The 23,175-nt window shown below is 42.8% G+C and overlaps 1 protein-coding gene across 1 annotated transcript in view; it reads left to right on the top strand.

Moving 5' to 3' along the window:
- Window positions 1-23,175, top strand: part of sdk1a (sidekick cell adhesion molecule 1a) — a 682,245-nt gene that overhangs the window by 444,870 nt on the left and 214,200 nt on the right. Inside the window, exon 6 of the mRNA XM_068002895.1 lies at window positions 20,703-20,814. Within this exon, the coding sequence (XP_067858996.1) occupies window positions 20,703-20,814 (112 nt within the window). The remainder of the gene's footprint in view (window positions 1-20,702; window positions 20,815-23,175) is intronic.

Below are 23,175 nucleotides of genomic sequence, written 5' to 3'. Positions count from 1 at the left end.
TCTAATTGACCTGACACATCAATTACATCTTGTGACCTTAATGGAACATAAAGCCAAATTTTAGCAGCAAAATAATGCTGCTGGCCATATTGAAAAACGTATTTACCAATACACCATGGGACATAAAAGTATCTTTTGGTGCTCACGGGGTTAATGAGAAAGGAAAGATAAACAATTGAGGAAAACTTATCCAAACAGGATGAATTGAATACATTTGATTTTAACATTGAAAAGCACCCTATATTTTTTTTAAAAGATCCATTTGGACTGTTTAAGAAATTCTTCCTAAACTCATTGTGATATTCATTTCTAACACTGGAACATGAAAATCCAAGCAATTACTGTTCATTCAATTGTTTCTAAATGCTGTTTGCCTCATTTTTCATGTCTGAATATAATTATTTAAATTTTTAAATTTAAAATGACATTCCCATGTTTGTTAGTTCTAGCATCATGTTAAATGTGAGCCAGCAAACTCTCGCTCGCTTTTATGTACTACATTACCATTAATAGTGCTCTAATTTCATTAGTAGCCAGCATAATTTTGGAGGCTATTATAATCGTGACTATACCCATGAACAGCAATTCAAAGACAGTAGTGGCCATATTCTCTGAGCAAAATTATGTTCTCACAATTATCATTCTCCCAAGGTAAAAGTTGGAGTTGCATTTAAAATCCATGACTATTATTGTATAGTTAGACATATTATTTAAAACACAACAGCTGTAATAGAAAACTGGTCACGTTGCTAATGGTTATGTGCCTTTTAAGCAAATTAATTTACCTTGGTAATTACTTTATGTTTTAATTTCAGTGAAAACAAAGTACTGTAAAAATAATTGTGTGGAATTATCTGAATATTCATTTAATTTGCTGCTCATAATTATAGGGTGACATCCCTGCTTATAATTTTGATAGCTTCTAAAATTAAACTCGGGTACCATTTTGAAGGTAACATTTCCACCAGACCTGACTGGACCATATCAAGGACTAGAGTCTCATTCTCCACTGCCAAAACCGCCTAATACTGCAAAATTATCCTGGAGAGCAAAGATAACCTCTGGCTTCTTTTCTCTACCAACAGCATTCTCCTTAAACCCCCTCTGCTGTCTTCTCTACTCTCACCTCCAACAAGTACGAGGAGCTCAAGGATTTCTTTGTCACTAAGATTGAGACCATTCATTCAACTGCCTCTGCTGCTTCCCCCATTCTCCTTGCCCACCAAGTCAAACCTTCCCCACGACTCCCCCTGCCCCAGCCCTGAACCTGCATCACTCTCTCTGGTTTCTCTCCCATCTCTCCAATGCCTTCTCCAATCTCATCTCATTCATGAGACCCACCTCATGCTCCCTTGACCCCATTCCTACTAAAGTGCTGACCACCCCTCCTCAAAAAGCCCATCCATGACTCCTCCATCCTTGCAAACTACAGCCCCATCCCCAATCCCCCCTTCCTCTCCGGAATCCTTGAATGTATTATCACCTCACAAATCCATACCCATCCTCCTTTGACTACACTATCCTCCTCCAACACCTCTCCTCTGTTCACCAACTCAGTGGGACTGCTTGATTCCACTCTTACCTAACCCGTCATAGCCAGAATGTCTCCAGTAATTACTTCTCTCCCCGCCCCTGCATCGCTACCTCCAAACTCCCCAATATCTTTCTTTGGCCTCCTCCACTTGCTGCCTGTTGGCAACATCATCTGCAAACATGGATTCAATTTCCACATAAACACAACACCCAGCTCTACCTTTCCACCACTTCTTTTGATCCCTCCACTGCCTCTGTGCTGTAAGACTGCTTGTCTGATATCCAGTTTCAGGTGAGCCGCAATTTCCTTCAGATAATCGTTGGTAGAACCAAAGCCGTCGTCATTGGCCCCTGCCACAAACTCCGTACCCTTTCCGCCGATTCTACCCTTCTCCCCGGCGACTGTCTCAGGGTGAAGTAGATTATTTGCAACCTTGTCGTCCTATTCAACCATGAGCCGAGCTTCCAACCTTGTATTTTCTCCATCACAAAGGCCACCTCTTTCCACCACCATCATGCACCTCTGCCCCCCTTCCCCCGCTCAGCCTGCTTGCTGCTAAAATCCTCTTTGCAACCTCTAGACTCAACTGTTGCAATGCTCTTCTGGTAGGTCTCCCATCCTCCACCCTCCATAAACTTCTGCTCATCCAAAACTCTGCTATCCGTATCTTATCCTGCACCAACTTCCATCATCCCTGTCCTCGCTCACCTACATTGGCTCCAGTTCCCCCAACACTCCAAATTTAAAATTCTCATCCTTGTATTTAAATCTCTTCATGACCTCACCCCACCCTATCTCTGTAACTTCCTCCAGCCGTACAACCATCTCCCCAAAATCTCCATTCCTTTGACTCTCTTGTGAAACCCCCCTTCCTTTGCCTCATTATTGGCAACTGCGCCTAAAACAGATTATCTGGTCATTATCTCATTGCTGTTCGTGGGAGGTTGCTGTATGCAAATTGGCTGCCACATTTCCTACATTATAATAATGACTGCATTTCAAAAGTACTTAATTGGCGGTAAAGTACTTTGGGATGCCCTGAGGTCGTGTAAGGTGCTATATAAATGCAAGCCTTTCTTTCTTATCTCTATGATCCCTACACAGAATGATATGATTTGATGACACAGAGCTATAGCTTTCTTAGAATGACTTAAGTACCTAACACAAAGTTTTGTTTAATTTTACTTCCATAAGGAATTGGATTATTTCCATAAGTCTTGCAAACATATCATTTAGTCAGCTTTCTTTTAAAGTATTCATTGGCTCGCATCATATATATACAGTAAAAATTAAAACTTAGTTTTGACAAGGTCTGTTCTGCGAATTTGAGTCAATACTTCATTCTTTTGTCAATATAATACTTTAGCAAATTTAATCCATTATCAAGTTTCAGCTACAGCATACTAACAGTGAATGGCAAAGGGCAGAGATCGATTTATGCTTAATTTTATAAAATGTTAATGGTATCTATAGTAGGAGTTTTTAAAAATACTATTTTTGCCTTCTACATTTGTTTATTTTATTTACTTCACTGCCATTATCAAAAGTGTGCTAACATTTTTATAGACTCTTTTAGGGGAGGAGAGTTACTGAGAATATAATTTGCTCTAGAAAACATTGACAATTTGAGTGGATCCTAAGAGACCAATACACACACAGACACACACCCCCAAGATGATTAATGTAACTGAGTGATTAGGGACCTCACAAAAACAGAAGAATGGCTTTTCAATGTTGCTGTAAAACTGATGTGGTTCAAACATGCAACGCAGGTCATAAAGCTACAAGCATAAATGAATAAAATTCTTAAATCATTACTTCTCTGCAGACTATGTGATGGTAAGTTTAAAAATAAAAAAAATAACCAGCAAAAAGAACATGTAAAGTGATAGAACAGGGTTGATTTCTCTCTTTTTTTGCTAATCAACATTTACAAGAACATCTCATGCTATCTCATCATAGACTATCAAGATTACACGGGTATATTTTATCTTTCATTTTAAGTTCTGCTTTTTCTTTCTTTTTTTCATTTAAAGGAGAAACATATTCTACCAAAATTGCCAGATCATCTTAAATGTTATGAAGCAAACTATCTGAATGAGAAGTGCCTGCAACTCACAGGCAACTGATACAGTTCATAAAATCACCAGAATAGAACTTCTTAATCTCACAACAGGAGGAGCTCTGCATATAATATCTGCTCCCACACTACCTATAACATGCTGTTTTAAACATGAGTTGCTCTCCTGAAATATTTAGGATTATTTGATAATTCAGTATAGTACTCTTCCACTGTATTTCACTTCACATATTTAACTTTTTAGATTTAATTAAGATCGGTTCAATTGAATTGCCTTGCCCTTTTCACTGTTTGTTCCCTTTTATTTAATTTTAAATCCTTCGCTCCTTAAGGTATTAGTGGACAGATCCCTCGATGGCTCAATTGTTAAGTACTCTGCTCAGTGTTCACTTGAGTCATGTAGATGAAGAAGGCTTTGGGTTCAGTCCTTGATCTGTGCTGTGTTAGCTGATCTCAGCCATGATGGTAATAGAGATGCCACGGTTAAACTAAGCAACGTGAACTAGTGAGGGGAAAAATCAAATATGGTTCCACCTCTTGATTGCTGTCCAGTGATTCCTGTTGAAAATGTGCATATGTGAACGTTGGGCGAAGATAGGGTCAGACTTGATTGAGATGCCATTGAGTAAAATAGCCTGCTGACACTCAAGCCCCGATATTACCGGGGAGGCGGGATGGCAGCGGGGGCGGTGGAGGGGGGGGGCGATTGGGCACGTGGGTAACCCATCCGTCCGTTCCCCACGCAATCGCGGGTAAATTAGAGCCACTTAACATGGGTTCCGGATTTGCCTTCGGAAACCTGCGCAGCGGGCGGACTGAGCACCCGTATCACAGGCTGTCAGCTGGAGGAGCTCTATTTAAAGGAGTTTGGAGATGCAAATCTCAAGAGCTGGGATGGCTAAAAGCTAAGGATAATGTAAGCATTGGAGAAATTTAAATCTTACCAGCTTAAACATAATGCATAGTATGATGGAAATAGCGTGATGCGACCCTCCTGAAAGCATATGAATTGCATGCTCTACATAAAACAATATAGATAGATGAAAGTACACACACACACACCCCCCTCAACAAGCTCAGTATAATCTGGCTTTGTTTTATTTGTGTACGAGGATATATTTTTAATATCTTACCATTCGATAAATCAGCATCCAGATCAGTGACTTATTATCTCATGGAGGCAATTCACTGAAGGATTTATTGCACTTGATTTAATTTTGCAAACATTAATTCAATTGTTGGAGTCTTAAAAAAATTGTTCACATTTTGGGGAAGTTCCTTGGAGCATGCCACAAGCAGCAATTTCTGTGATGTTTAGAGCCTGGAGGGACTAGCTAGGAAAACCGTAACCCAACAATGGTATTTAATATGCACATTTTCAAAATTGAATCGTTTGTCAGCTAACCCATCACAAAGGAGCCTCACAGGAACATGAATTACTACAGCAGAATCATAAAATAGAATCATAGACTCTTACAGCACAGAAGAAGGCCATTCGTCCTGTTGTGCCTGTGCCGGCTCTTTGAAAGAGCTGTCCAATTTAGTTGTTCACCCCAGCTTTTTCCCCATAGTCCTACAAATTAGTCCTCTTCAAGTTCATGTCCTTTTGAAAGTTCCTATAGAATCTGATTCCATCATCCTTTCAGGTAGTGCATTTCAGATCTTACAAGCCTCTGTGTGAAAGAATTTCTCCTCATTTTTCCTCCAGTTCTTTCGCTAATTATTTTAAATCTATGACACTTTGTTACCGACCCACTTGTCAGAGGAAACAGTTTCTCCCTACTTGCACTATCAAATCCCCTCATAATTTTGAGTATCCCTATTAGATCTCCCCTTAACTTTCTCTGCTGTAAGGAGAACAATCCAAGCTTCTCCAGTCTCTCCACATAACTGAAGTCCCTCATCCGTGGTATCACCCTGGTAAACCTCCCCTGTACCCTCTCCATGGCCTTGACATCCTTCCTAAAGTGTGGTGCCCAGAATTGTACACAATACTCCAGCTGAAGCCTAACCAGTGATTTGTAAAGGTTTAGCGTGACTTCCTTGTTTTTATATTCATTGCCCCATTTACAAAGCCAAGTATCCCATAGGCTTTCTTAACTGCCTTATCAACTTTGTTTTTTATTTGTTCATGGGACGTGGGCGTCGTTGGCGAGGCCAGCATTTATTGCCCATCCCTAATTGCCCTTGAGAAGGTGGTGATGAGCCGCTTCAGTCCGTAACAGTGCTAATAGGAAGGGAGTTCCAGGATTTTGACCCAGCGACGATGAAGGAACGGCGATATATTTCCAAGCCGGGATGGTGTGTGACTTGGAGGGGAACATGCAGGTGGTGTTGTTCCCATGTGCCTGCTGCCCTTGTCCTTCTGGATGATAGAGGTCGCGGGTTTGGGAGGTGCTGTCGAAGAAGCCTTGGTGAGTTGCTGCAGTGCATCCTGTGGATGGTACACACTGCAGCCACTGTGTGCCGGTGGTGAAGGGAGTGAATGTTTAGGATGGGGTGACAATCAAGCGGGCTGCTTTGTTCTGGATGGTATCGAGCGTCTTGAGTGTTGTTGGAGCTGCACTCATCCAGGCAAGTGGAGAGTATTCCATCACACTCCTGACTTGTGCCTTGTAGATAGTGGAAAGGCTTTTGGGGGTCAGGAGGTGAGTCACTCCCCACAGAATACCCAGCCTCTGACCTGCTCTTGTAGCCACAGTATTTATATGGCTGGTCCAGTTAAGTTTCTGGTCAATGGTGAGCCCCCAGGATGTTGATGGTGGAGGATTCGGCGATGGTAATGCTGTTGAATGTCAAGGGGAGGTGGTTAGACTCTTCTTGGAGATAGTCATTCTAGGCACTTGTCTGGCGCGAATGTTACTTGCCACTTATCAGCCCAAGCCTGGATGTTGTCCAGGTCTTGCTGCATGCGGGCACAGACTGCTTCATTATCTGAGGGGTTGCAAATGGAACTGAACACTGTGCAATCATCAGCGAACATCCCCATTTCTGACCTTATGATGGAGGGAAGGTCATTGATGAAGCAGCTGAAGATGGTTGGGCCAAGGACACTGCCCTGAGGAACTCCTGCAACAATGTCCTGGGGCTGAGATGATTGGCCTCCAACAACCATTACTTGCCCTGCCACCTTCTAAGATTTGTGAATATGCATCCCCAGGTCCCTCTGCTCTTGCATCCTCTCAAAATAGTACAATTTAGATTATACTGCCTCTCCATGCAGTTCCTCCCAAAGTGCATCACTTCACATTTATCCGCATTAAATTGCATCTGCCATGTGTCTGCCCATTTCACCAGCCTGACTATGTCCTCCTGAAGCCTGCTCCTATCCCATTTACTATTTACTATGTTGCTAGGTTTTGTATCATCCGCAAACCTCGAAACTGCACTCCCTATACCCAAGTCCAGGTCATTTATATATAACAAGAAAAACAATGGTCCTAATACTGACCCCTGAGGGACCCCACTGCATATTTCTCTACAGTCAGAAACTACAGTCGGAAAAACATCCGTTCACCATTATTCTATGCCTCCTATCCCTTAGCCAATTATGCACCCAAGTTACCACCGTCCCTTTAATACCATGTGCTTCTGAATAAGTCTGTCATGTGGTACTTTATCAAATGCCTTTTGAAAGTCTATAAATATATATATATATATATATATATATACACACAACATATACAGTACTTTTTTCATCAGCATTTCCACTGATACTTGATGTTGTATTTTGTGATGCAGTATCTCAAAGAGTAGCTGCCTCAAAGCTATTAGAACAGCCATTACACTTTGCGACCAGATTGTTCTGTTGTTGTTGGCTATGACCTCCTCGCCTCATCGGATATTCCCCCCAGAATGGTATCCTGTTATCAAGTGTTGCCAAGGTCTAGAACTAAGTGCAGTTTTTACTATTTTGCTTTTGATTTTGACACAAGTGCAGGCAATTATAACAATTCCAACTCTTCAAAAAAAATAATACGATGTTGAAAATATGGAAACCATGCTCATATAATTGAACCTCAGACAATTTACTTTTTTGTTTAATTGTCATAATATAGTCATTAAGTGGTCAGGAAACATATGTGGGCAAATATCTGAGTTCATACAATTATCACCCCTTCTGAGGCATCGACAATCTTATTTGGAAATTATTAGAATTAAATTCAAAGGAACACTCTGGGATAAAGCCTTAATAATAACTTTATCCTAGAGTATTCTTGAGTACTTGTGGAGAAAAGTGACTCTTTCCCTCCCACCATTATATAATTTTTTTTAATTCCAAAGTGCAACTTAACAAATATTTAATATGATATAACATGTAGTAACTGATCTTTTGATGCCACCATCTTCCTGTTTCCAAGGGTGGGTGCTGAAACATGGCATTTCTTTGCTTATTTTTGGTCACTGGGAATCAACCTCCAGATGGCTCAGTCAGTAAATGCACCATGTGATTTGGCATTGAGCCATATGGACAAGGTGTTAACTGATATCCATTGGATTGGAGGTGCTTCTATTGACCCCAACATCACAAAGCTGGAGAAGGGGAAAACCAGTCAAGGTTTGTGCTCTTGATCATCCATTGACTTGTGTGTGGCTGAGATAAATAGATTTTTAGACTCTAGGGAAATCGAGGGATATGGGGATCGGGCAGGAAAGTGGAGTTGAGGCCAAAGATCAGCCATGATCGTATTGAATGGCGGAGCAGGCTTGAGGGGCTGTATGGTCTACTCCTGCTCCTATTTCTTATGTTCTTATGTGTGTTGAACTGTACAGTATTGGATTTCAGCTCAGGACTGGCCAGGTTCAGCTGTGAACAGCCATGTCATGACTAACTCTCACATGCATACTTGTTTAAGATGAGGAATCTTACAGTTAACCTCTTTAGTTGGATCCACGCGGCATTTAAGGAGCTTACTTGGACAGTTTTGTTGACAGGTTCAAGAAAGCATTTCCAGCCACTGAAATCCTCTTAGATATTTTTAACCCCCATGCACAGCATTTTCACTGTGCATGCTGTAACATTTTCCAAATATTGTTAAATATCTTCAACAGGAAAACTCCTTGCCCACTCCAAAAATGCTACCTTGTGAAAGAGGATGACATTTCCTTGATACCAAAATAATATTAGATTAGTTGGAGATATTTTTCCTGCTCTTACTAAAGGATAAAGCCATAGAGAGCCTTATCTAAGAGTTTTCTCTGCCTTAACTGAGTAATAAAGTTGAATTCTCCAACACTGTGAGGTGGTGTGGTGTCAGCTGTGGCTCAGTGGTAACATTCTTGCCTCTGATTCAGAACGTTGTGGGTTCAAGGCTCACTCCAGAGATATGAGTATAAAATCTAGGCTGACACAGTGCAGTGCTGAGGGAGTGCTGCACTGTTGCAGGTGACGCCTTTTGGATGAGACATTAAACCGAGGCCCTGTCTGCCCTCTCAGGTGGATGTAAAAGATCCCATGGCACTATTTCAAAGAAGAGCAGTGTCCTGGGCCAATATTTATCCCTCAACCAACATCACTAAAATGGATTATCTGGTCATTATCTCATTGCTGTTTGTGGGAGCTTGCTGTGTACAATTTGGCTGCTGCGTTTCCTACGTTACAACAGTGACTACACTTCAGAAAGTTCTTCATTGGTTGTAAAGTGTTTTGGGATGTCCTGTGATCGTGAAAGGCGTTACATAAATGCAAGTTCTTTCTTTCTTTCTAGTTCTCATCTTCAGTGTTGTAGAAACTTTGTACAATACATCCTGTACGTAGCTCTGAACAACTTTTCAATAAAAATTTGAGGGGTAACACAAGATCTGAAGTTCCAATGCAATCATCATACATCCCTCATACGTCAGAATTCAGTGAGACTGTAAAAGCCCAAGAAATAGGACATAGTACTTTAAAGGTGTCACAAATTGATTCATGTCGAGCCAAACCATAATGCTTTAATCTGTTAAAATCCATAAAATGTTTCCACGTTGAACCTTTGAAAATGATTCAAAAATTTGATTAGCAGGCTCAAGAGACCAAAGCCATTTAGCCCACGAAAGCACATTTCAGAATTTTCTGACCTTAGTCTGTGCAATGAATAAAGGCTTCTGTGGCTAGATTTATTGTGCAGGAACAGGGTAAATTAAAAGTGTCATCACCTTTATTTGGGTATATATGCTCAATTGGTATAAAGTGGAAAGGGAAGCTCCATCAGTTACTGACACAGTATCCATGTATAACAAGGGGAGAAAACCCTTTTTGTTGGTTGTAATTGAGAAATGTAAAGCGCTTCATTTTCTTTTTAAAGTACAATGTTGCCTCAGAGTTTGTAAATTGGTCAGTATATTTGTACCGAATGCTGCCATGTAATTGCACCAAGACTCATAAACAATGAAGGTAGGATGTTATAGGTTTTATTTTCCTTTTTTTGATTTACATTCCTGCCATTGTCTATGTCTGCACAAAAGCCCGAATTATTTTTTTTTTGGTTTTGTGATTCATCCCCTATCCATCTATTATTTGGCATAACGCAAGTTTTTTTTCCTGCCAAAGAGCATTTGTAAAATAATTAGGCAAGTCCTGTGTAAGAGTGAATCTACCACAAAGGTAAGCAAGAATTCTGTAATGAAGAACGATTTTAAATGTTGTCCTAGAAATTCCACACTGTTTGCGGCATAATTTTAGCATATAATTGGGGCAGTTAACTTTTTTGGCAGCAAATGGGATGGAAGCAATTTACGCCGATTCTCCATCCCAAAATCGATCTCTTCTGAAGTCTCTTGCGCTCTTTAGCCCTTCTTGCAATCTGCTTGCCGAGATCTGAATAATCTCATTTATATCTATTTTAATGAGGGCTAGTAGCGCTGCAGCTGTGAGTTTCCCACTTTTACACCCGCAAAGCACTCGGGGTAAGTTAGACTTTCTGTGTTAGACATTCTTGTCAAGTGACACAAAAGCCATCATGAGACATCCAATCAAGCTAGCTGACAGTCAGCTCACTGAGCCAAGCACTGTTCATTACTTACAGCCAGAAATAGCTTTTTAAACGCTGTGCTCTAATTTTCATGCACCCCAGCACATTACTCCTGTTTTACATGGAATTTTGTGCCTATCACTATTCCAATGGATATGCAAATGAACTAACTCCGAAAATTCTGGTGTAAATACCTCTCTCGATCGTCAGCAGGCACGACTCATTTTCCATTGGTGTAAAAGCAGTGCAACTCACCATGTGGAATTTCTAGCCCCTTATCCTTTTTTTAATAACATCTGTATTGGTTAACATCTCAATACAGCCACCAATTTGATTGACATCAAAAATGCGTGTATATAGAAAGAAAGACTTGCCCTTTTATTACGTCTCTCAGAAACATCTAAAAGCCTAAGCCACAATCAATTATGTTGAAGTACACTGACTGTTATGTACCCAAAAGTAACAGCCATTTTGCACGCGGCAAGAACTTAGAACCAACAACAAGATAAATTATCACTGAATCTGCATTTGGTATCAGTTGATGGAGGAATATTGGCAAGGACTCCTGGGAAAGCTGCTCTTCTTCAAATAGTGCTGTTTAAACTGTACCTGAAGCTCTGTGAGGCAGTTATGGCCCTGGTTTAACATCCTATCCAAAAGATGGCACTTCTGATAAGCAGCATTCCCTCAGTGCTAGCCTAGATTATATGTTCAAGTCCCAGAATGAAAAGATGTGTTGTTAAAAGCACATAACAAAATTCATCCTTTGCCAAACAGAACTCATGTAAAAATCTATTACTTATTTGCAATAAAGGAAACTTAAAGGTACTGTGCTTAATACACTAAAAATGCAATCGCTTTTCACCTAATTGACAACATTTCTACAGAATTAGTATTGTATTAGGGCTTTAAAATTATGAAAACACTCATGGAAAACATAGAAACAGGAGTAGGCTATTCAGCCCCTCGAGCCTGTTCCACCATTCAATTAGATCATGGCTGATCTGTATCTTAATTCCATCTATCCGCCTTGGTTCCGTAACCCTTAATACCCCTGCCTAACAAAAATCTATCAATCTTAGTTTTGAAATTTTCAGTTGACCCCCCCCCCCCCGCCAGCCTCAGCAGCTTTTTGGGGGAGAGCATTCCAGATTTCCACTACCCTTTGTGTGAAGAAATGCTTCCTGACATCACCCCTGAATGGCGTAGCTCTAATTTCAAGATTATGCCCCTTTGTTCTGGTCGCTCCCACCAGAGGAAATAGTTTCTCTCTATCTATTCTGACATGTTATTTGATTTAGGCATGGATCTATTAATGGATGAAACTTTCTGCTGAACGACCAGAAAATAGCTGCGTAGCCAATGAGGAAGTAATGCCAACTGCAGTTGAAATCTGCTTTAAGTAGCGACACCAGGTACAATGTCAGTACAAGTGGCAATAGTTACTTTGGAGAAAAAGAATATTGCTTTATTAAGTGAAGCAGAAATAGAGAAATTTCTCAGTAGTGCAGAAAATAATGTATGCTTAAAAAAAAGGGGTAGGATATTCATGCTGTTTTAACCAGAACTATCTGGCAATCACGAAATCCTGAGGAAATACCTCCAGCTTAACTGAATATCGTAATGAATCGATTCTTCATTTCCCTGAAGATGCTCTGATGGCCAGGAATACAAGCCTACAGTAAGGGGATCATAAACTGAGCAAGCAATTATTTGTGTTCCTGAATTACATACACTGCAGTTCCAAAGGCATTCCTAAAAAAATCCAAGCAGAAAACAAAAAACAGCTAGAATACGGTGCTGAAGATAAAGCACTGGATGAATTAGATAACAAAAGATAACCAATGCTTCTCTGTGAATTACGAGAAAGTAATCCAATCTCGGAGTTGAGATGATATCATAAACCATGAAGGCAAATCTCAAGTGGTTTATGTTTGTCAGTGAAATCCCAAGATTGGATTTCTGCCTGAAATTCACTGAAAAGTGTCCATTATTGTTCATAAAATATAGAAGGTTGTAAATTTTCTCGCTGGTATGTTGTGAAGATGAAAAATGCAATGTGACGTAGCACAAAGGGTATTATTGATTTTATGGCGTAAAACAAAAAGGGTGTTATTGATTTTATGATGTAGAACCTCAATATCAGATTTATGATATAAAATCTGCAGTATTACTGGATTATTTTTACAGTACATTGCAGGAAAATCTCTCCTGTATAGTAGACTGATGCTGACAAAACTGAACAACAAACAATTTGGGCAGATGTTTGATGGCACTCTTTTTTGAACATTTTACAAAACAATCAGTAATGAAATATATAGTAAAATACATGGACCAAATCCCGGAATAAAAATTCATTAGGGAAGATTTTCCATCCATTTGATTTCAATTGATGTAAAATTGCAGGCAGAGGTTCAAGTGCCGTGCTGTAGGCAATGACTTGGAAAATCCACCCGATTATACAAAGTGCGTACCCATGGAGCATTCGTTTTCTTTGCCAGACTATAGTGGATCCACACGATAGCAACTGTAAATATTAAAGAAGAACCTTTAATTCGCTATGATTTTGAAGATGGTGAATAGAATGTACGAACACTGACATAAAGTGCAGGAGAAGCAGCTGAGCGAAGCACAGTAAAGCGCGGGAGAAGCGGCTGAGCGAAGCACAGTAAAGAGCGGGAGAAGCGGCTGAGCGAACCACTGTAAAGCGCGAGAGAAGCGGCTGAGCGAAGCACAGTAAAGCGCGGGAGAAGCGGCTGAGAGGAGCGGCTGAGAGGAGCATTGTAAAGTGCGGGAGAAGCGACTGAGCGAACCACTGTAAAGCGCGGGAGAAGCGGCTGAGCGAACCACTGTAAAGCACGGGAGAAGCGGCTGAGCGAACCACTGTAAAGCGCGGGAGAAGCGGCTGAGCGAACCACTGTAAAGCGCGGGAGAAGCGGCTGAGCGAAGCACAGTAAAGCGCGGGAGAAGCGGCTGAGCGAAGCACAGTAAAGCGTGGGAGAAGCGGCTGAGCGAAGCACTGTAAAGCGCAGGGGAAGCGGCTGAGAGGAGCATTGGAGAGCACGAGAGAAGCGGCTGAGAGAAGCGGCTGAGAGGAGCAGTATAAAGCGCGGGAGAAGCGGCTGAGAGGAGCACTGTAAAGCGCGAGAGAAGCGGCTGAACGAAGCACTGTAAAGCGCGAGAGATGCGGCTGAGAGGAGCAGTATAAAGCGCGAGAGATGCGGCTGAGAGGAGCAGTATAAAGCGCGAGAGATGCGGCTGAGAGGAGCACTGTAAAGCGCGAGAGAAGCGGCTGAGAGGAGCAGTATAAAGCGCGAGAGATGCGGCTGAGAGGAGCACTGTAAAGCGCGAGAGAAGCGGCTGAGAGGAGCAGTATAAAGCGCGAGAGATGCGGCTGAGAGGAGCAGTATAAAGCGCGAGAGATGCGGCTGAGAGGACCAGTATAAAGCGCGAGAGATGCGGCTGAGAGGAGCACTGTAAAGCGTGAGAGGAGCAGTATGAAGCGCGGGAGAAGCGGCTGAGAGGAGCAGTATGAAGCGCGAGAGAAGCGGCTGAGAGGATCATTGTAAAGCACGAGAGAAGCGGCTGAGAGGAGCAGTATAAAGCGCGGGAGAAGCGGCTGAGTGAAGCAGTATAAAGCGCGGGAGAAGCGGCTGAGTGAAGCAGTATAAAGTGCGGGAGAAGCGGCTGAGCGAAGCAATATAAAGTGCGGGAGAAGCGGCTGAGTGAAGCAGTATAAAGTGCGGGAGAAGCGGCTGAGTGAAGCAGTATAAAGTGCGGGAGAAGCGGCTGAGTGAAGCAGTATAAAGTGCGGGAGAAGCGGCTGAGTGAAGCAGTATAAAGCGCGGGAGAAGCGGCTGAGTGAAGCAGTATAAAGCGCGAGAGAAGCGGCTGAGTGAAGCAGTATAAAGTGCGGGAGAAGCGGCTGAGTGAAGCAGTATAAAGCGCGAGAGAAGCGGCTGAGTGAAGCAGTATAAAGTGCGGGAGAAGCGGCTGAGTGAAGCAGTATAAAGTGCGGGAGAAGCGGCTGAGTGAAGCAGTATAAAGTGCGGGAGAAGCGGCTGAGTGAAGCAGTATAAAGCGCGAGAGAAGCAGCTGAGAGGACCAGTATAAAGTGTGAGAGAAGCGGCTGAATGAAGCACTGTAAAGCGCGAGAGAAGCGGCTGAGAGGAGCAGTATAAAGTGTGAGAGAAGCGGCTGAGAGGACCAGTATAAAGTGTGAGAGAAGCGGCTGAGTGAAGCAGTATAAAGTGTGAGAGAAGCGGCTGAATGAAGCACTGTAAAGCGTGAGAGAAGCGGCTGAGAGGAGCAGTATAAAGTGCGGGAGAAGCGGCTGAGAGGAGCAGTATAAAGCGCGAGAGAAGCAGCTGAGAGGACCAGTATAAAGTGTGAGAGAAGCGGCTGAGCGAAGCACCATAAAACAAATACAGGGAAAAATCTGGGAAAAAAGTCCTGAATCTGAAAAAGTGACATTAGAGCAGAGGGAGGAGAGGCAGAGCCTGAGGAATTACAGTTAAGTTTATTATATAATTAAATCGTGTTTAATCAGATCTACGGGGATAAAATTAAAATTAACTACATTAAAATGGAGGATACTAACATTAAAGGGTTCCAAGTTTCATTAAATTAAAATCTGGTGTATATAAAGTACTGAGAGGGAATTCTAGCTAAAAATAGCACTCGCTTAGTGCACTATTGTGCCTCTATTTGTTGCTTCATGGCAATAATTTAAAAATTGATGTTTAAAGTACTGATCCAGTTACCCTTCGCTTCTGAGCATCCTATAATCTCTGACACTTGGTTCCATATTGGTTTTAACTTAAGCAGGAAGGAAAGTTTAAAGGAATATCATAGTATCAAAGTAGGTACAGCACAGGAGGAGGCCATTCAGCCCATTGGGCCTGTGCTGGCTCTTTGACAGAGCGATCTAGTTAGTCCCATTCCCCAGTTCTTTCCCCATAGCCTTGTAAATTTTTTCCCTTCAAGTATTTATCCAATTCCCTTTTGAAAGTTACTATTGAATCTGCTTCCACCACCCTTTCAGGCAGTGCATTCCAGATCATTACAACTCGCTGCATTAAAAAATGTCTCCTCATGTCGCCTCTGGCACTTTTGCCGATCACCTTAAATCTGTGTCCTCTGGTTACCGAACCGTCTGCCACTGGAAACAGTATCTCCTTATTTACTCTGTCAAAACCGTTCATGATTTTGAACACCTCTGTCAAATCTCCCCTTAACCTTCTCTACTCTAAAGAGAACAACCCCAGCTTCTCCAGTCCCTCTACAGAACTGAAGTCCATCATCCCTGGTATCATTGATTAATTCAATGGGCCTGATATTACCAGGGCGGCGGGTTCGCGGCGGGGCGGGGGGCCACGCGCCCAGTGAAATCAGTCTGCCCTGCGCGCAATCGCAGGCTAATTGGATCCACTTACCTGTTCCGGGTTCCCCGCTGCTGAGCTGCACGGTGGGCGGACTGCGCATGCGCATGCGCAGTAAGGTCTGTCAGCTGGAGGAGCTCTATTTAAAGGGGCAGTCCTCCACTGACAGATGCTGCAAGAAATAGGAAAAATCACAGCCAGGGGGAAGGCTGCTCCCAGGTTTAATGATGCCTCACTCCAGGTATCATTGAATGGGGTGAGGAGGAGGGGGAGGACAGAGACCTTCCCCCCGGCGGGCGGGAGGAAGCGGCCTGCCTCTGCCACCAAGAAGGCCTGGCTCGAGGTGGCAGAGGAGGTCACCTGCACCACCAACATATCGCGCACCTGCATACAGTGCAGGAGGCGCTGCAATGACCTAAGTAGGTCAGCCAAAGTGAGTACACTTACTCATTCCCCTACACTCCGTCTGCCACATCACCGCCCCCACCCCACATCTCCTTCTGCACTGCCAACACTACTCTGTCACATCACCCCTCACACCCACTCAAAGCTCATCCTCATCTTACCTGCACTTATTCACCTCGCCAGTACTCATCCCACCACTACCACTCAACCCAATCCTCATACAATCTCATGGCTCTATCTCATACTCACCCTCTCATGCATCTTTTTCACAGTCAGCCTCACTCAACCTGCCACTACCTGTGCTGCAGCCACAGGGCATGCATCACATATGTGCAGTAGGAAGCGTAAGGCAAACGTGTCGTGAGCATGAAGGGGATGCACAAGGGTGTTTGAGGGTTTGTCATGGTTTTTACTTATATTTAATTTCTGCTCAACTCACATGACATATATTGGCACCACTACTGCCACGTCTTTGTGAATCTTGTCTGGTTTGTGCAATAATGCCATTTCCTGAGGATCACTATGAAGACCCACAACTGATGCCACCCATTGTGTCACTGCAGAGTGGGTGTAGGTGTATTTGCAGGGCTCTTTTGTGCAGACGACTGAGAGATGTCGGTGATGTCCCTGGTGGCACCCTGGAAGGATGCAGAGGAGAAGTTGTTGAGGGCAGTGGTGACTTTGACAGCGACAGGTAAGAAGATGGTACTCGGGCCAGCCGGGAGCAGCTCGGCATGAAGGAGGCTGCAGATGTCCACGACTACATGTCGAGTGACTCTGAGCCTCCGTGTGCACTGCTGCTCAGAGAGGTCCAGGAGGCTGAGCCTCGGTCTGTGGACCCTGTGGCGAGGGTAGTGCCCTCTGCGACGCATCTCTCTCTGCGGTTGCCCTCCCTCCCTGCTGTGCAGGTGGATGTGTCACAGCACTCTGTTGTGGAGCTCCACGTGTCAGAGGTGGACGGCGTAGCCGGCGAGGCTGGTGATGCTGTTCGCCCTCCGAGGAGGTCATGACTGCAGCTATGGCGGCCCCAATCCGGAAGATGTACATCTGAGGGGGTCCGCAAGGTGGGTACATGTCTCTGGACCCCGGGGTAAGTGCGCAAGTTGGTGACTTTTATTGTTCGGAGGAGGGTGGTGGAGGCCAAACTTTGTCCAAAGTGACAGAGTGGCCTCCTGCAATGAGTGAGGGTCTCCCCACCCCCAACCTGTCAAATGGACCTTTGCAGCTGCCACAGGCTGATGGCTGCAACACGTCCATTTGAACAGGGAGTGTTTCCCCCAGTACGGGAAACAGTCCCAGTTGTTTCTAAAATCCCAAACCTCCTAAAATATCACGTTAATCAGGTCTGTAAACGACTTGAAATACCAAAATAAATACCTTAAGTGGCGCCAAAGCCGGCGGGAGTCCCACATGCGGGGGCTGCGCGCGCATGTCAGCGCGTCAGTGGGAAACCCGGAACTGGGCGGGTTGGAGCCAGGCTCCTGACCCGCCCCGGGAATCCCCGATTTTCGGAGCCCCCCCCCGGCCAGGAACGCACCTGATCGCGGGTGCTAAAATAGAGCCCCATATGTTTGATTCAAAGTATATAAAAAGGTAATATTCTTACTGTAAATTTCTTTGACATTTTTCTGGGCTGTGTCCCAGAGCACCTTGATTGTAAGCAGTGGCAGGGGGAAGGACGTGGTGGTGCACCTTCAGTCTGAGAGCTGCAATGGCTCTGACAAACTATGCTACAAAATTCCTGAAAAACTATGCTATAGGTTTCCTGGAGTTAGGCGGCTCATTTGACGTTATGACCCCTGCTGTTTGCAACGGGAGCTTTTCCTAATGCACAGGAATGTTCCCCGTAATCGGCATGGCCTGCACAGACCAGTAGAGTGGAAGATCAACTCTGATGTCTTATTAAAATTTTAAAAGAAGCTTGTCGTAAAAATATTGTTTTCTTCTATAGAAATGGGGAAGTAAACATCCCCAGTTTTGCAATCCTGGCAAAAATGAGGCTATGTTGGCCTATGGTATGGAAGCATCGACAACTTGGGATGGCCACTACCATATTTTCTGATGAGAATCCCTCTCCCTGATGCAGGCACAAGCAAAACTTTCCCAGAGAGCTTGGTCACACTTGGCTGGGGAACATAAAATCCCAGCAAAAGCAGTAGCTCTTAAAGAATTTGCCCAACCAGGGTAAGTTGTGGTGGTGGCAGAAGACTAATTGTTCACAGTGGAGACATGTGAGCAACACTCCTCCCTCTGATCCTGTAGAGTTGGCAGTGCTACTGCACCAAATAAGGTATTCCCCCCCTCACCCCGTCTTCAAATTCCTCTTGCTGCATTTTGCGAGTCAGACAATGGGGGCTACAATATTGCAGTCTTATAACTGGGCCACGTTCTCTGCAAGCGGGGTTTCTCCACTGAGAGCTCAGATTTGCAGAGTCACACCATAAATGCCAGCAGCAATTGAGAATAATGAAAAAAACGAGTGGCCAGGAAAGAAACCCAAAAACAGTGGACCAATCAGCAGAACCAACTGATATGCATGGAGCAAAATGCATCTGCGGCAGAAAGCACCCAATTACCTTTATAAAGCCTGGGTTTGCAGGATAATTCCAGGGACTCTTCGGGTAGTCATTTGTTATGGTCACGGCTTGTGCTGTGAGTGGAGCTTTGCCCAGAGATTTGAAATTCAGCATGCTTTAAACGGGTGATTTACATATTTATGAGAGGTCTCAGTTTTTACCTCCAAATCACAGGAGAAAGTTGAGTTGCAAATCTGTTGCTTGCCTGATTTTCCAACCTGCACGGTCTCTCAGAATCTACTCTTCTTTCCCTTTTAACTCTTATTTGTGCAGACTAACTTTTGTGGACAGAATTATAAATGTTGGGAGCTACTTATTGTCACTTAAATACTTATAAACAGCAGCGACTTCCAGGCTTTGATCGTTTTTTAAATCTTTTTGGCACACTTTTAAAAGTAAATTGTGGGTTTAAAAAAAAGATAGTAAGTATTTTGTTTTTCTCACATATTTTAGAGCTTGAAGAAAATTTTTGTGCTTTGAAGTGTGATTCATTCCACATTACCTATTATCTAGTTCAGAGCTGTTGTTGGTTGCAATATTCTGTTTTTTTGGACAAATGTACTTCTTTGGCTGAGTTCTCACTTCTTCCAGTTCTGAACACAAAAGCTTGCAGTATGATAAATACAAAGCTTTAAAATGTTGCTTCACAAAAAAAAATACAATTGTTTTGATGTATGGGACCCCTGCTCGCAATGGACACTTCATGCACCAGGACCTATAAAATCAATTTAAATTACTTTTCTCCATCCCCTCTGCCACAAAGAAACCTTTGCGGATGCCTGTAATTGGTGCAAAGTACAGTTTGAGCTAGTGCTAGAACTGATATGAAACAACATACAGGGGTGTATTTTCCAGCCAATGCTATTCCTATAAAAACACTTAGCAGACTTGTACTCTGTGCACTTCTTTTGATCACGGGTATTACTAACCCATTTATTTTATCAGAAACAGTATGCTGAGACCTAACTTGCTATAGGGGTAATTATGTTATTCCACACTTGCAGGGAGCGCACTATTTCTCACCTTCAAGCGTGGCTTCCTACTGGGATTGCAGAATTACCCTTTATGTTTACAAAATTCCCAGAATACAGTGTCATACATGTGTAACTGTAGTTGAATGGCTCCAAGCTGTATCCCAAAGTTGATTGTGCTGATTAAACAGAGAAGCAGGGCAATTATTGGGTTTTTAATATTCTTCATATACCATAGGTAATCCAATGGCCATAGGCGATGTTTTTCTTAACATTGCCCCCATTCAGAGCAAATTACTTGCTTTGGTCATGTAACATTCCCCTTCCATAATTTGTATCTCATTATTTTTTGTATCCTGTCGTATCAATCATATTTATTCTGGTTCTGTGAGTTTGAGAGAGAATGACCTCCAGTTCTGGGTCTATTTTCACTCTGTGGACACGAGATTTAGTAAGTTTCTAGTGAAAATAATTACAAAATGTTCAATTTATACCAAAAACTTGCTTTAAATTTTATATCATTGAGGAGAATTTTCCTATTATCGACAGTGTCGGTCATTGTTTCTGATGTCTCTGGTGTGGCCCCAAATTCAATTTGTGTCAAAATTTCAAGAATGGTTTTTAAAAATGTCCCAGAAGCTTAGTAAGAGATCATAAAATGCAAGATGTTTGAGCTAGGGGTGTTTGACATTCTTTTGTTCGCCTAGAGGGGAGGGGGAGAATCTACAACTTTTGCAATAAGACTTGATAAGATCATTTTTTCCTTGAAATCTTGTTGTAATTTGCATTCTTCTCCTTACAGATGCTGGGGGCCCAGCTGACCCTGTGGCACCAACAATCGTTGTTGCTCCGAAAAACACCAGTATAGTGGCTGGCACAAGCGAGGTCACTCTGGAATGTGTTGCCAATGCAAGGTTAGTAAAAAAAAAGGTCAATTGGTGAGTGCTGGTTTGTAAAGAAAGCCTGTGAAAAAGTTATTAACTATTTCCTGTTTTCAATTGTTTGCACACTCCTGCTTTTCAGTTTTTTTCTTCAGCTTTCAGCAATTTGTGCTCTGTAGCATTTCTTCAAGTAATTTTGAAGAACAAGAGGAGGTAAAATTTATATTGAGTTTTTTTTGTGCGCAAGGGTGAGAGAATGAGGAAAGAATGACAGTGTACTAATTACACACCGGTTGCACTTTTTTTATGTTCTATAAATTTCATTAAGTGTTTTAAGCTGAGGGATGAAGAGAGGCAGTCAGTCTTCATTTGATATTGATTCACTTTTTAAAAAAACAGTTGCATTTTGAAGCCAACTTGTTATCTCAGCTGTGTTCTATTGACTGTTAGGGTCAAAGCTAATTGTTACAAATTGGATAGCCAGGTGGTGAAGGATAAAATACTAGAGCCCAGTCTTCAGGTGCTTCCAAGCCTTTTTTCACAGAGATTCCCCATACACACCCCACATCCTGGATAAGCTCTCCTATAAAAAGGATACGAGAGTCTGCAATTGACACCCGCTACCTGAATATAATTAATGCTAATTGATATAAATCATACAATTAACACAAATCACTTATAACTGTGAGATAGAGATTCTAATTTTAATACCTGTCTGATAGAGAAAGAGAGAGACACATATATAGGGAGAGAGGCAGACAATTTCTTTCTTCATTATAATTTCATTTCTTAAAAAGAACAACTTGAATTTTGAAAGCAAACTAAACCTCTTTGAGAGTGATGGAGTAGTAGGATATTGGGAAGGTGAAGGGATGGAGAAGCATGAGTGATTGAGGGGGTTATAAGAAGGGATCAGTTGAGAGACACATTTTCCTTGCAACTCCTACCTCTACTGCAGCAACTGTTGGTAGCTCCTTTCGCTTCCACACTACCCTTACCACCCACCACCTCCCACCCAAAAGAACAAAAGACAGAGAAACCAGGAGAAGAGGACAGAGAAAGAAGCTAAATGAAGAGTTATGGGAAAAGAGGCAGAAGACATCAGAGAAAGATGAGAGAATCACCATAGTCTCTAACTTACCATGTGATCAATGAGAGATCAACTAGTAATATATTTTTTAAAATTTCAGTTCTGTGTGCACTACTTGTCAGCTTTTTCCATTAAAAATTACTATGTCCACATTTATAATGGAATCTGTCTATGTAAACCTTTCATACTGTAATTATACCCTCCTGCCAGTTGAAGTACTGCAATGCCATCACATGCAGGAGGATGTAATTACAGTGTGACAATATAAATGTAGACATAGGAATTTATAATGGAATATACAAAAATAATGCCATAAAATAAATGTACGACTTCAAAATGAGGACTGAATTACATCTGCATTCCCTGATCCAATTTTCCCCAGCTGTCTAACGCTGCAAATTGGGCAGAATAGCGGCGAAAGCAGCAGAAGAGTGGGGCGGTCAGATCTACTATTTGTCTCTACTCTGACCTGGGTTTTCCTCCCACTGGATGGCCACTGGTGGACCCTACCCACCCACTGCACGTAAATTACAGTGGTGAGGTAGGGCTCAGCAAGCCAACCCTGCTATCTGCCAACCTCAGAGATCACCAGGAGAAGGGTGGCAGTAATCACTGAGACAGTGGCAGAAGGCTCCACCAATGCCCCTTTCAGGAGGACAAGGTCTCGCAGTGAGCACCCATCCCACCCATTAGGTTGTATTCCTTTACCGTGGTTCAATCTGAGGCCTAACAATTTAAAGGACTATCTGATCATTAGGGCCTTGTGTCCCCTTTACCTGTTTCTTCAGGCACTGCAGTACTACTGTAGCACTGCTGGAATTTCCCTTCATGGTAGCGGTGGACATGCATAATTACCCTTGGACCAGGAAAATGGGTTGTGGCGGGATGAAGTCCTGCCCAGTCCTTCTTGGGTGGGAATGCCACAGGAGATCAACTAGTTATTCTATAATAATATATTGTACATTCCATTTTCTAACGCATCTGTTGTTATAAGCATATTCTAAGACTTAGCAAGAACAATATCCTAGGGAATCCACTTGTAGTCTAAAAATTGTAATTTTTCTGACTGAAAATTATGCAATTGGGGACAATCCCTAGGATTGCAAATGACTTTCTGTATTTTTGAGAAACTTGGGGCTGAAATTCCTCAGAGGTTTTGCCAGTCTACTGCTGTAACTCTGGCGGGAGACCGGCAGAACCTCCCAGAAGATGTTCCGGGGAGTTTCCTAGTTACCTTATTGGATGGAACCTTTGTCTGCCTTTTACAAGGCAAAGGGCGTGGCCGGAGGCAGGACCTCCCTACA

The sequence above is a fragment of the Heptranchias perlo genome, chromosome 22 (assembly GCF_035084215.1).
Source record: "Heptranchias perlo isolate sHepPer1 chromosome 22, sHepPer1.hap1, whole genome shotgun sequence".
NCBI classification, from domain to species: domain Eukaryota; kingdom Metazoa; phylum Chordata; class Chondrichthyes; order Hexanchiformes; family Hexanchidae; genus Heptranchias; species Heptranchias perlo.
The sequence above is the reverse complement of the archived record's forward strand: the minus strand, read 5'-3'. Positions and strand labels throughout refer to the sequence as shown.